This window comes from Siniperca chuatsi, linkage group LG5 (genome assembly GCF_020085105.1).
Source record: "Siniperca chuatsi isolate FFG_IHB_CAS linkage group LG5, ASM2008510v1, whole genome shotgun sequence".
Taxonomy (NCBI): domain Eukaryota; kingdom Metazoa; phylum Chordata; class Actinopteri; order Centrarchiformes; family Sinipercidae; genus Siniperca; species Siniperca chuatsi.
In genome coordinates this window covers 29,000,883-29,015,681 of record NC_058046.1, presented here as the reverse complement: position 1 = coordinate 29,015,681, position 14,799 = coordinate 29,000,883, and the positions used below count along the sequence as shown (strand labels likewise).

At 38.2% G+C, this 14,799-nt stretch overlaps 1 protein-coding gene across 5 annotated transcripts in view; it reads left to right on the top strand.

Annotated features, from left to right (window-relative positions):
• Positions 1-14,799, top strand: part of ksr2 (kinase suppressor of ras 2) — a 129,747-nt gene that overhangs the window by 13,554 nt on the left and 101,394 nt on the right. For all 5 annotated transcript variants that reach the window (XM_044196551.1, XM_044196552.1, XM_044196550.1 and 2 more), the window contains exons 2-3: positions 3,076-3,216; positions 4,049-4,199. In XM_044196551.1, the coding sequence (XP_044052486.1) occupies positions 3,076-3,216; positions 4,049-4,199 (292 nt within the window). The remainder of the gene's footprint in view (positions 1-3,075; positions 3,217-4,048; positions 4,200-14,799) is intronic.

Below are 14,799 nucleotides of genomic sequence, written 5' to 3'. Positions count from 1 at the left end.
CAGATGGCCATGGTGGAGCTAAATATAACTACTTTATATGCTGATTGGTAGTTTAATCTAAAACAAAAAATTGATTATATGTTTTGTGTGAAATCATGATCTGCACAGTTACTTGTAATTCTAGCTGTCAAAACAATAGAGTGCAGAGAAAAGTATAGTATTTTCCACTGCAATGTAGTGAAGTAGAAGTATTACGTTGTATAAATTAGAAATACAGGGAATACTGCAAAGTACAAGTACCACAAAATTGTACCTAAGTACAGTAGTTGAGTAAATGTACTTAGTTACTTTCCATCACTGGCTGTAAGGAGTATGTAATTCATGAGAGTTTTGTTATAAGCGATTGGTGTATAAAGTAGTATAAATTTAACAAATGTGTACTGTCCAAATACCAAAGAAATCCCAGTTAGTTAATGTTAAATAGCTAATGCTCTTCTTACATTATGCAGTTATTTTTATTTCTGTTTTATTCTTTAATTTAAATATTTGCATTGTCTTTGGTTTTGTGAAAACAGGATGCCTTTTGGTTGTCCTGAATTCTAAGCTGCCTTATGCCATTTTCATACATATACTTTGTATGTATATACAAGTATTACATACTTTGTAAGTATAGTAGACTCTGTGTTGTATACTCTGCATTGTTCAAGTCCTTCAGTCTTTGTGGCAGTGTGCCAATATCTACCCTGCTGAGGAGCAGAAGGGAGCAGAGAGCAGACTGAGGGTAGATTGATTATCAAATTTAATGTTAGGTCTGCCCCCGTCTCGAGTTTTTACTAAATAAATCCACAGTAAACAAATATATAACAGAACCATTTCGTGTATATTGGAAATAAACACAGGGAAATAAATAAAGCGAAGTGGCAAATTAACCAGGAATCATTAAAAATGTATATAAATAATTAAAAAGGCTATTGTACTGTAAAGGCCGTAGTATTTTATTCACGTCATTTTCAAAAGCGTTGTTTTTTTCCTTTAATTTGTCCCCCGTCTGTATGTTGCTGTTATTGAATAAATATAGTACTTTGATGTGACCCCATGACACTAGAGTGAACTCAGCCATGTCCCACCAAGCACGCTGTCGTTACTTATTTCTTCCAAGCACAGGTTTACTGCCAGGTCACTGCACTCTCCTCCTCTCTAAGATGTACTTAGCAATACATTTTTAATAACAAGGAAACAAGGATGTATTAAATAGAGCACTGTCATGAGGAATAAAGGAATGCATTATTAAATGCAAAAATACAAGTAATGTGGCATATTTTCGAATGTATTTAATAGAAAAATGTAGGATATGATAATGAGAACCTACCAAAAGTGTATCATTAATAAAACTGTGACAGAAAAAAAAGCATGTTGACAGTTACATTTACCTATTAGTTTGAATAACTGTACTATAATGATAGATTGATAAAAGCATTTACATGATTCAAACAATTACCTGTGTTCTGATGGATTTATTTGATAGTTGGGTTAATTTGTTCAAAACAAGTCTCCTGCTGTCATCTTTTTCATTTCATGTTTTTGGTTCAGCATGAAATGTGTTTTGTAGGCGCTCTTTTCCCACCACTGCTCACCATGTCAGCTGTGTAAAGAGACACATTTCTGACCTTTTTTGGCACAAAACCACATTTAACATGTAACAAGGCAGCATAATTTGAAGATTGACTAACTCAAAGGTGTTAATAGGGTTATGGTTACACTGATAATGTCCTCACAGGATGTAATACTGTGATAATCAGGTTAATTATTAGCGTGCATGGGATTCTTCCCCAGGGGTAATAAAACCCGAGGGAAATGCAGTTTTGAAATTACAAAATGCATCAATCAGAAAGTGAGAATCATTTCCTTAAATCAATAAACTTTAGTTTGCCAGGGACATGTTGTTTCTCCTCTGACAACTTGACACTGCAAGAAGTGTATTAAAGATTTATTATGGTTGCATAAATAACAATTGGAGCACTGTTAGCTAAACAGATAACAGTTAACACCAGGTCTGGTGAAGTTTGTGTGACGACCACTTTTAAAGGTAGTCATGATCAAGACCAGAGCCAAATGAGTTACATTCAAGAACAAAATAGAAAAGAAAGTGTTCATGGCTTTTCAGATGTGTAAATAATGTGTAAAGTTTTTTAAGGATTAATTGAGATGAGTTATTCAGCAGGAACTTTACACTTACATCATGTAAGGTAATTAAATGTAGGAGTAAATAAATATATACCTTGGTGATTTAGTAAAAGTCCAGAGTGATACTCTTGGTACTATTTAATTGTATTTTATTATGATTTTTTGTAAATATAAATATATAAAAGTCAGAGGTCAGTGCGAGCTACAGAAGATTGTTGCCAAAGCTGGTGAGATTCAGCGTCTTGCTCAAAATCTCTTCGGTAGAATGTATACTTACGGACACAGGGGCTTAAAACATCTGTCTATTGTTAATTTTTCAAATAACAACGAAAAATTAATCTTTATTTAACTATTTAACCAATTAAGTCGGAAACTTCTTTTGCAAGGGAACCCACGCCAGCATAAAAAGTTGCAGAAAAAACAATACAAAATCAGGCAAACAGATAAAACAATAACAAAACTGATAACAAAACTAAGAAGGTTAAAATGAGCTCATAATCTCTTTGAGGTTTTGAATACACCTCTGTCACCAACCCAATTTAAATGAGGTGAATACAATGTTGTTTGTTGTGCTCAAAAAATGACATTTGAGCGATTCGACAGCAACGTCTCTTTCCACAAAGTCAGGGTAATCAGATTTCTGTGGGAACTATTTTCTTCCAAAGGTGAAATTGCACACAGAATTTTCACACATAAAATCTGCATGGTGTTGTGGTTTCATCGTATCCTGCAGTTTTAATATACTTGCGAAGATAAACAAGCTTTTCAAAAGCTACAAAAACAGTCAAAACTTCAGTGGGTTTTTTTTGTATATGTATTTTGCTTCAATGTTACATCAGTATGCAGTTGAACCCCAAAAAGAACATGAATGCAGGGCTATTAAAATGTTATTAAAGAAAATGTGATGTATTTGCAGCCCTCCCTCACTGTGTATGTCCCTCTTGTTCCTAGGGGAAGTTGGTGAAGTACTTCAGCCGCCAGCTGTCCTGTAAGTGCAAAGTGGCCTTAGAGGAGCGCAGCGCCGAGCTGGAGGACTTCCCTCGCCTCGGCCACTGGTTCCGCATCGTCAACTTGAGGAAAGAGGTCACACAGGTAATATGTCCAGTCACGATTTTTATGTAAAAAGTTACTCATCTCATCTTCCAGAATTACAACCTGGGGATGTAAGATATAATTGCTGAAACTAAAAATCTGGTATCTGATAATGTGCAGATGGGTGACAGAGGGTGCTGTCTAACAAAATCTCCCTTAGGTGTTTGATTGAGCTGAGATCTGATGACTGTGAAGGCCATATCCTATGATTTAACATCACTTTTTTCTCTTTATCATTTAGTCCTTTCTCTATAAAGCAGCAGCAACTCCCACTGCTGAATGTTCAAGCCACTGCAGAAGTGTTTTAAGCTGCAGTTCCTCTGATGGCCACTAGATGCTGGCTTCAACAAAACTCTTCACCTCTTGAATTACAAATGTCAACCACGTTTTTCTACAGACAGTTACACTCTCAAAGGTTAAAATTACATCTTCTAATGCGTGATTTAGTGGCAATTTGGAGAATTATTGTTCCATTAATGAGCCTTTAAAGCTTAAAAAGAAGTCGATTTCCAGGCTTTTTTGCTTGATTGGCAGTTGTCTCAGCCCATCACAGTCAGCCATGGTGGTTGCAGCTTGTTTGTTCTACCTCAGAATCACCCAGACTTTAAAATGTAGGTTTTCTGTCTCATTTGACAGTGTTTTTACAGTCCATGACCTCTTTCCACTCTTAACTGACAATAAGACATAATCACTGTAATTTTCATTGTCATTTGAGGCAGCTTATTCAGTGCATCTTTAACTGTAAACTAAGTGTTCCATGTATTAATATGAGACCATAACTATGTATGTGTATCTGTGTGTGTTTGTCTTTGTATCTGTGTGTGTTTTGTAGGAGATGAGCCCACGTGAGGTGACCCTGGAGGGCCTGCTGGATTTGAGCGAGGAGCAGGTGTGTGAGCTGCTGCAGAAGTTTGGTGCCAATGAAGAGGAGTGCGCCCGACTCAATGCCTCCCTCTCCTGCCTCAGAAGGGCCCACCAGCTCGGTAAGGGTCCACCCAAAACACAGAGAGATGAGCTCACACACAAACACACACATTCATAGAAATACCTGCCTTTATATGTCCTTAAAGGGAAATTTACTTCTACCTAGTTTGAAATCTCTGCTGTGCGAGCTAACAAAGATGCTCTTTATAAGAAGAATTTTTTTGCATGTCTTTCCCTGGTAGAGAGCTCAATTTCTCTACAAAAATTAATGCCATCAATAATGTAACATATAAAAAGGGCGAACTAGATGATTGGTACAAAATTGACGATCATTCTGGTGGTTTCACCCTAAAATAAAAATCATGTATACAGTATTTAACATTTGTTTTGACACTTTTCAAAAACATGCCGTAAGTTTTTTGATTGATTTCCTTGATTGATTGTCCTACCTCCAGGCTGCCATTGATTGCCATCAATTCATTTCTACAATATGTTAAAATCTTGTGTCTTGCTTGATTATACACCATAGGGAACACTTAGTTACCCTTATTTATAATTTAAAAAATATATTGTTGCAGGGTAATACAATTTGAAGCAGGGACCATTTTGGACAATTCTCTCTAGTGCATTCAAGGACACTCTGACATTTGTGACTTAAGAGCCAGCTGCTGAAGAGCAATTTATTTTAGTTTTTTTGGGGGGCATTTTGTGCTGTTGTTAGACGGTATACAGTAGAGAGCTGACAGGAAATGAGAGGACAGAGAGGGATGACATGCAACAAAGGTCTCCGGCCAGACTCAAACTAGGGATGCAATTAAATTGTCATCATTGTAAACTTGTTGACCACCAGTATGCAATTAATAGCAACTTATTTAATGTTATAAACAACTAAATTCTCATAATAATTCTCATAATCCTTTTCACAACAGCTGTGCTCACTTATTGCTTGCCCTCTGGGTTTGATTTCCCAACAACATGAATTCTTTACTTTTGAGGGCCAACAAATCTCATATGTTGATGCAAACCAGGTAAAACAACAAATTAAACCTAATTATAAAGAATATAAGGTGAAAACAATATAAAAAAACATATTTAGATTTGATATTTAGATTTTGATTTTGTAAAATACTATGATAGGTGAGATAGGAGAATTAGGTGACACCCTACATACATATGACACTAATCATCAATGAGATGATTATGTCATATCACAAATATAGTATATATATTACCACAGTATATATCATAATATAATAAAAATAGTGTCCAGATTAATGTGTTTGTGCCAGTGATGCAGATATTAAAAGGTTTTGAAAGAAAGCTTTGTTAAGAATATAATGTATACATCCACATACTGAACTAATACTTATAATATACATAGAGGTTGCAGTTTTATTATCTCATGGCACAAAAAAAAAGTTTATCAGTGATCTGACATTATCTTTGAATGAGACTGCACACGTGTGCATTGAGCAGCACCTCATTCACGCCCTCACCAAAACCATTGTGTATGTGTTTGATGTCTTTGTTTATGGACTATAAAAACAAGACTAGAATTTACAGCAGTCATCATCTGTGGTTTGATGCGGGTTATGTATTTTAATGATGTTGGAATGGAAGTCAGTTTTTGCTGTGGTGTTAATCCACTGCCAGTCCTAGAAATTACTTAAATACTCAGTGTGCCCAGTACTGTTTGAGTTTCTGTAGGTGGCACTGTTTTCTTCAAATGTTCAGCCACAGTGGTTCAGTTCTTCTCTTTATTCTTAATAAACTGTAAGTTAAACTGAATCACTGCTTATGTGCCAGACAGTTCCTTTTTTCCAGAAATAAGACACCAAGGATACATCACTATTATGTTATTATAATCATCATTACAGCAATTATTGATAGCAGTTTAAAAGATTTATAATAATAAAAATAATAAAACTTTATTTATAGAGCACTTATCAAAACAAAGGATAAAGTGCTTCACAGAGAGAGAAATAAAATATCACAGTGAATGATAAAATATATAAAAAACAAAACAGAAAAACAATAAAATAAACAGACAGCTCAGGTACAGTAAAATCAGGATATGCTTTCTGATAGAAATGCGTTTTGAGAAGAGACTTCTCAAGACACTGACTCAGACAACCTAATTTATTCGGGCAGGTTGTTCCAGAGCCTCGGGGCCCTGATAGCAAAAGCTCCGTCCCCCTTAGTTTTCATTCTGGACTCAGGAACAGACAGAAGACCCCTGCCCGAAGATCTCACACTACGTAAAGGTTCATAAGGGATTAAAAGGTCTAAAATATAATCTGGAACCAGGCCATGAAGAGCCTTAAAAGTAATCAGTAAGTTCTTAAAATCAATCCTAAAACAAACAGGGAGCCAATGTAAAGAGGCTAAAACAGGTGTGATGTGATCGTACCTCTCGGTCCTGGTTAAAAGCCGAGCAGCTGAGTTCTGTATAGTGCTATACATTTACATTAACCAAGGCGTGAGGAGATAAAAGCATGTACAACAGCTTCTGCATCACTAAAATTTAAAATAGATCGTATTTTTGCAATATTTCTGAGGTGATAAAAACATGATTGGACAAGCTTAGTGATATGTTGCTCAAAACATAAATTTCTATCAAAAAGGACACCAACATTTTGTGCTTTTAGGTCTAAATTTAGGTCCCCATTTATGGGGTGTTGCTTCAAATGTCTATGTCATGTAGTCATTTGTAACAGTTATCATTAAAAAAAAATCCTTAATGACTAATGTGACGCAAAAAGGCATGGAAAAGTCAGCAAACTCAGTTTTATCAATTTAACTTGCTTTCCTGTCTTTGTAACGACTTGGTAAAACCAGGTTTGGACCTAAAAGCATGACTCAGAGACCAGGCAGGTAGAAAGTTCAGCTTTACTCGTTATTAGAAACAGGCAAAGATCAATACCAGGCAGACTTGGAAGAGAAGGCAAACGGAGGGATCAGGCAAAGGGGCAGAAGTCCAAAAGACAGAGCAAAAGGCTGGAACGCTAAGTATAGCAAGCACATTAGACTATACGATATATACTGCAAGGCTAATGGGAACAGGTGTGCAGGTGGGCGGGGGAGGGCAGGTGATGGTGGGAACATAGAGGTTAATGCAGGGCAAGTTACACCTTTACACACATTTTATAAGTACACGGACTTTGGTGACCTCACATAAATCTTATCAGGGCTCCACCCACATTCAGCCTTAGCAGAGCTCCAGTCAGCCAAGTGAAAACACCTGTGGGTGTGCAGAACCATTTAATGTATGGATTAGTCTATTATCCTGCAGTGATGCCTGTGTTTTGATCTATAAAGTGTAATTAACACAGGTATAATGTTACACAGTGACTAGTTTGACCTATTGCTTTAGGCGAATTACAAAAGTGCATTTATTCACCATTACAGTACTTTATTATCCAGACCTAAACTGAATTTGAAGCTTCTTGTGTGCATTGTCAGTTTTCATGTTAAGCTCATCACCTCCTGGCTCTAGCGCCATTCTTAATGCACAGACATGGGAGTGGTATCGATCTTCTCGTCTAACTCTCGGCAAGAAAGGGAATTTCCCAAATGTCAAACTTTTCCTTTAATTCATGATTTTTAACCTCTGTCTGTAACAAGGACTTTCTTTCACAGCTCAGTACTTGACAAAAACAATAGTCACATGTTTATAGTGCAAAAAAGAAGAACAAGTTACTGATTACGATTTGCGTTTTTAAAAGAAAATTCTGTAACAGACAACTGAATGAAACCTCATTTATCTGCCACTTTATCTACTCGGATGGCTGGTATCTCTGAAACTCATAAATACAGTAGGAATACCTTCCTGCTACCGCTTCTTAAAACACAGTGATCTGAAGTCTTAAGTGATAATGTAACATTATAACGCCAGTAAAAGCTTCAGTTTACCACATTTGGCAACAAAAAAGCAACTATCTAAATATTTGCTTTTGTTGATGTTCTGTATGCAGAGGTTTATATACTGGTAAATGTTGTCCACAAAGGAACATATTATTATGGGTAAAGTCAATGGTAAATGGCAGCATTTATATAGTGCTTTTATCCAAAGTACTTTACCCATTCACACACACTCACTCTTATTTACCCATTCACACTCACACACTGATGGCAGCGAGCTACCATGCAAGGTGCTGGCCTAACCATCGGGAGCAATTTGGGGTTCAGTGTCTTGCCAAAGGACACTTTGACATGTAGACAGGAGGAGCTGGGGATCGAACCGCCAACACTGTAATTAGTCCTCCTGAGTCATAGAAGGAGTCACTAAAATATGTGCATATGATGGTGGGGTTTCTACAAATCATTTAACAAGGAAACTTATGTTGGTGGGGCTGAAATTGTTTTATTGGGTCAGGGGATATTTGATGCCATACATGAGTTAAGGACCAAAAACATTGGCATTTTCTCTCCTATTTTGTTGCTTAAAGCCACATTTTTAAATTGTAGAGATTGCCTGTCTCACAATGTAACTGGTGTAAGATCTTTGTTTTTCTATCATTGTGTTCCAGAGGATTAATTCAAAGGTAGTCACCCAGTCTTTGTTGTATTTTGTTTCAAAAAGTGGCTTTTACAAACAGTGGGGACTTGCTACGGCATCTGCTGGGATGCCATGAATGCATTTCTTTTGTTTCATGGTTGCACACCAGGTGGCGTTACAGACCGCACTGTGTTTTCTGTCTGTGAGGTCAAAGCTTTTGCAATGATACAAATGAACCAGAAGGGGGCAGTAGATCATCACTAAAACTGGGATGTTAGGTTTAGTAACAACCTTTTGTAAACCCGTTTGATAACATATCTGTTTCTACTCTACTCCCACTCAAACACACACACACACACATACACACGCACTCACAATCAACAACATGCACAGACACACTGTTCTGTAACAGATGTCCTTTCAGACGGAAGGCTCTGCTGAATAATTAAGCAAATTAACTTGAATAGTTTTTCTTCAAAGTGCCCTCAACAAAACTGTGCTTTATTAAAAGAGTGTTTTATTAGAGCAGGTTTAAATTGGCTGGTCTTCAAAGCATTTAAAAAAAAATATAATAAATAAGGATTCAGACAAACAGGTTTTCTACAGCATAACCATAAAACCAGGCTCTTTGTGATTCTGCGGGTACTCAGCTGTCCTCTTGAAATATTCACACCTCTCTGTTGGTCCATGTGCTAGTTTGTCAGACTGCTGGCGTTGCTCACCTTCCTGTGTGCTTCTCCAACTTCCTTCCTATCTTTCTGTCTCATTGGCTTAATTGGGGATGGAGGCGGATGTTGTCCAAAATGACAGACATACAGGCAGGCAGACGTCCCCTGGCAAAGTTCGTCAGGCGGTCCCAGCCCCCCATGCCTCAGTCCAGCTGGGTTCGGACCAGTCAGGCTTCAGGCGTCTCTGGAGACTGACTCTCTTTTGCCGTCACTGTCTAGGACTTTGGCTCATGTTCACACTGCATCTAAAAAAATGGCCCAATTTCGATTTTTTCCCCCTTGCACCTGACGTAGATATTTTTTTCTAATCAGAATGAGTGCGAAAAAGTCCAATTTGGATGTGACTAAATCTTATATCATTCATCTGAGAAAAACTGTCGTAAATGAGAGTTCAGTGAGACCTAACAATAATAAAGTGAAAGAACTAATGTCCCTAAAGTGATTGATATCTCAATTCAATAAGAAAGTCAAAACATAAAGGGAAAAAATAGATTCTAAATTCTATTGGTATTAATCGTGAAAGTATATTCTTGACTGTTACCTGAGTCCCAGACCCCTGCCTGCTACAACTATAACACAGGCTTCTAAACAGAAGAAGCTGCGACGGAAGAGATTTGTCCAGCTGCTAAATGTTTTCTTCCTGAAGCCCCCAACCCGTTGCCCTCTCACTACTGACCTGAAATAGAGAAACGCTGTATGAACGATTTAGCTAACGACAGTTCCTTCCTGTAGCAGCTGTTGAATTTGCTGGAAAATTATTTACTGCTTTCCAGCCGTCTAACAGTTCCTTCTTTTTTTTTTTAGAATCAACATTTAATTTCTAACAGTTGAGCATGAAAGTTCATTCTTGACCTTGGAAACAGTGGTGTGAAGAGAAATTATTATTTTTTCTTAATTCAAGGTCAGCTAGTATTTTCTGGAGCTTTCAACTGCATTTCATCTTCTTCACTGGATTGATCCCAGTCGATGCTCTGACTGGTTTTGATTTTGGTCTGGTGTTCACAGACAGATTATGTTGTCTGTCTCCTGCTCATTCAGTCTCTGTCTAGGGCCCTTGCTGTTGATGTATGTAGTGTTCCCTACAGCTGTTGCATGAGATGTCATACGCCACTCCAGTTTTCCTCATTGGGCAGTTCCTGTCTTTAGGGTGTAGCAACAAAGATCCTAAGGTGGTAAAGTGCTGACCTTTTGTGACTCTGGTGTCACTAGGATGTTTCTGGTGGTCCCTGTTGTTTTAGCAGTGTCTGTTCTGGTCAGGAGGGGATTCTTGCTCAGGATCCTTATCATCCACTCTTTTCATCGAACCGAAACCGGTCACAGTATTGAGTAGGGCTGTCAGTTATTAAAAAAAAAAATCAAGTTTGAACAAATCAGACCTAACGTGTCATTCGTTCAACTTAATTTAACCACAACCCACATAGCCTAATTCTTAACTTCATTGTAGAATTGACATTGCTCTGTTCATTCTCAGTGCCTCTGCTGCTGCTTTTTCCATCCATGGTGTTAAATGCTTTCTCCCATTACTTTGTTGATTTGTTGCCATGATTATCCATACAGCACAGTTACTTACTATGTTTTGTAATCAGTGTTGGTTGATTAGTATGTGATTTTCATGTTTTTATGGGTTAGGGTGAGAATAATGAATAAATTTAAACTTGAACGGCTAGTTTACTCAGAGGGCAACAAGACATGCAATGGGTGCATATTCAGGAAAGCCCTCTCAGTGGCGTACAAAGCACGGCCTGGTGCGCTTATACACTGCAAATTTTGAATTCAAACAGATCATTACAGATCGAATATTACATTTTTCCCATGTTAGAACTGCGGTATGAATTTCGAATAAAAAGTGACAGCCCTAGCTAGCATAGACTGGGTTAAAGATCATGGAGGCCATTTACATCTGACCCCAAAAACCATCGTTGAACAGAGATAAGGGTTATGATGTTGCCCCATATATGACCACCTGTTATCACATCACCAAAGTTCCATACATGGGTCACACTAAGCCAACTCCATCTCTGGTAAAGACCACGAGATGTGGTTGAAAGCTCATGAAAAAGCTAGTAAAAAAAACTTGTCAAACAGATTAGTCGTGCATCAAGGGTTACATCTTGTATGGACAAGAAACTGCCATAAAAAAATCTCCTACTTTTCAGAATTTACCATGAAGGTCTGTACTGTGTTTGTTTCATTTCTTTGCTGTCTGCCTCTTTTTCCTGTCTTTTCCTTGTCTTCCTGCTTATTGTTTATCATCTGCCTCTCTTCTTTGCCCATTTCCTCAACCGTACTCCCCTCCCTCCTCTCTCTGGCTCTCCAAAGGCAGGGTCTGGCCACACAGAGCCACTAATGGGTTCTCTAACAGGGGGGACTGGCTAAAGATGTGTGAATGCACCACAGCAACACCACAACCCCCACACAGAGCGGTGAGAGGCACTTTCAGCCGAGAGAAATACAGGGTGTGCAGCACAGCTTTTCATATTCTTACCCAGATGGAGCTCAGAGAGGGAGATATGTCATAGCTTCGAATCATTACCACATTTGCACATCTGTGTGTGTGTGTGTGTATGGGATTGTGCGAGTACCTGCGTCAGCATGTATATATGCAAGAGCAGAAGACGTGTATGTGCTTTTGAAGGGTTAAACAGCCCCATGAGAGCATTTAGAACTTATTTAGAACACTGCTAAGCAAGAAGCGGAGGATGTTCTTACATCTTGTGTCTTTATAAAGTGTTATATTTTTCTCTTAAAAATCTGGAGGTTGTTGCAAAAGTACAAATATATTCAAGCGTTATGAATGAGAGCACAGAAAAGGATTTACAGATTTATGTTTTTTCAAAGAAAATATGTTGCTCCAGTTAATGAGTCATCAGGAATTATGTTAAAATTGGCAGACATGGATATTCATATACTTTACAATCTTGGCAGTTTATACATCACATAACCAGATAAACAGAGAACATGATAAGTGAATGTATGTTGCTCTGCGGTGTAATGGTGGAGGAAGGAAACTAATGCAAGTTAATAGAATTTTTCACTACAGGCTCTTGGGATTGCAGTCCACGAGTTGCAATGAGGATGAGTCATACAATTCGGAGGCAGCCGGTCGGTCCTTTGTGCCGCAATATACACACATTATCCAGCCAGCCCCTCTAGACAAGTCCACACACACACACAGAGACACACACACACACTCATACAAACATTTTCACATGAAGAATTTCTTGAATATGAGTTCTTCTGTTGATCAGGCTAATAGTGTTGATATTTGTTTAGAACGACAGGTCGCCTCGGTGACTTTCCTCTGTAATCTTTGATAGCTTAAAGGAATGTCCCCATGCCCTGAGACAGCTTCACATGCTTACAAACACCTAATTGGCTTCAAATGCCATCAGCAAGAAAAAGAGATGAAGAAAGGCGGAGGAGAGGGAGGCACAGAATATGCAAGAGAGGAGATTGGAGGAGAGGAAAGGAAAGTGAAGGAGGCATGTGGGGGAAGAAGGACGTGGAATAACATGAGAGAAAATTAGGGTGAGAAAGAGTCAATGGCGACAGGAGGCGCAGAAGAAACGTAGTCATGTTGAGAAGAAAAGAGCAGATGCAACAGGGAAGGAAAACGAGCAGAAGAAGCATTGACCGAACCCCCAACACCCATCTTCCTGAACACCCCTGGGTGGTCCTTATTGGATGTTAACTAATTAGCTGACTCTAACTTTGAGTCCCACTGATTACACTGCAAGAACGTCCACAAACCCTCAACTTAAAAGAGTCCAGATTAAAAAGGGACACTGCATCTATTGAACACAGTCATTGCCCTTTTTGCCAAATCCTGTTTACAGTAGCAGTAAGATAAAATAGCCTCTGTCCTAGTGGCATTTCACTGCCATTTAGCCCAAAGAAGCAACACATCTAGAGTTAATTAGTCCAATTATGAGGCTGTTATCTGCCTTTCTCAAAGCCTCACCGCATGTTAAGAATGCCCCATTAATGGTGTTGGTGTGTCCTATTTGCATTAATCACTGCAGAGGAGAAGCAGTCATAAATGCTCGGTGCATTGTTTGGCTCGACAGTTGATGTGGAGATGCAGTGTTATTCAGGTGAGAGGAGAGAATGGAAGATTGATGATGTGGCTCTAAAATTACATCTGAAGTTATGCATAAATGCGACCAGCATTTTCTAATACATAGGAAGAAAAATTGGTGTATGAGGATTTGTTTAAGGAAGGGTTTGACATTTTGGGAAATACATTTATTCACTTTTTTTTTTATTTGGAGCTGAAAAGATTGATACAACTCTTATATCTTTGTAGTAGAGACCCTGAAAACTAATTTCCTCAATCAGCTTTTTACTATAAATTATAGGATTCTACACGAACACACTTTATTTCTCGATGCTCTTCTCACTGGTTTGAAGTAGGTGGGGCTGATTTTAGAAAACTGTGATGTCAAGTACATCCGTACACCAATCAGGATTTAGCAACATTTGAGTCAGACTCAGATAACAGTTGGTAGGTTGTTTGGTTAGATGTTTGGCAAACAGTTAAGCTAGCCTATTCACACATCCAGCAGACATGAAACAACATTATCATTATCATTCATTTGGAGTTGTGTTTCTGTCCACTTGATGCATGTAAGTCCAATATTCACTCAGTCATTTTAGCTCTGTTTTGCTCCCCACCAACTTCTGAATGAAATATCTGGCTCTTTAGCTATCCACTGTGTTCACCAGCTAGATGCTGTGTCAGTCGATGTTTGGGCAGGTAGCCTACAATCTGTTTTTAGAGCTTGAAAACAGCTGCCTGTTGCATCTGGAAACAAGGAGAGAGGAGTGAGCGAGTGGACCAGTAAAGCTGCAGGCCAGAAAACCAAAACAGTTAGCCGAAAAAAGGTTTTAATGCTCCGAAGAGCTGAGAGGAACTGCTAAATTGGGTGACATTTCCCTGTTGGTTTGTCACTACAAGTAACACCTTTCATGTACAAACATATAAAAACATTGATTATAGCCACTTAAAGGTTTGAGGCCAAGTTTTCAGGAAGTGTGAAGCTTGAGCCAGTACCGAACTGAACAAACTGATTAGCAAATTAGCAAAGTGATTTGTGATTTCCACCTCTAGCACAAACATGAGAGTGGTTTTAATCTTCTAATCTAATGTTCAGGCAAGAAAGCACAGAAGTATATTCCCCCAAAATGTCACAATGTTCCTTTAATTCATGATTTAGTATCTAACAGTATCTTATAGTATCTAACAAAAACATTAAAGTCATATATATATATATAGTGTTAAGAGTTTTCTGTACAACTGAAGACACAAATGCAAATCTCACTGGACACCAGATCTTCAAAGTTATTTTTCATGTCTGAGTCTTTTCATAGAGTGTTTCACATCCAGCTCCTTCAGGTTCACCAGTCCTTCTTTTCAAGTCACATTTTCATATT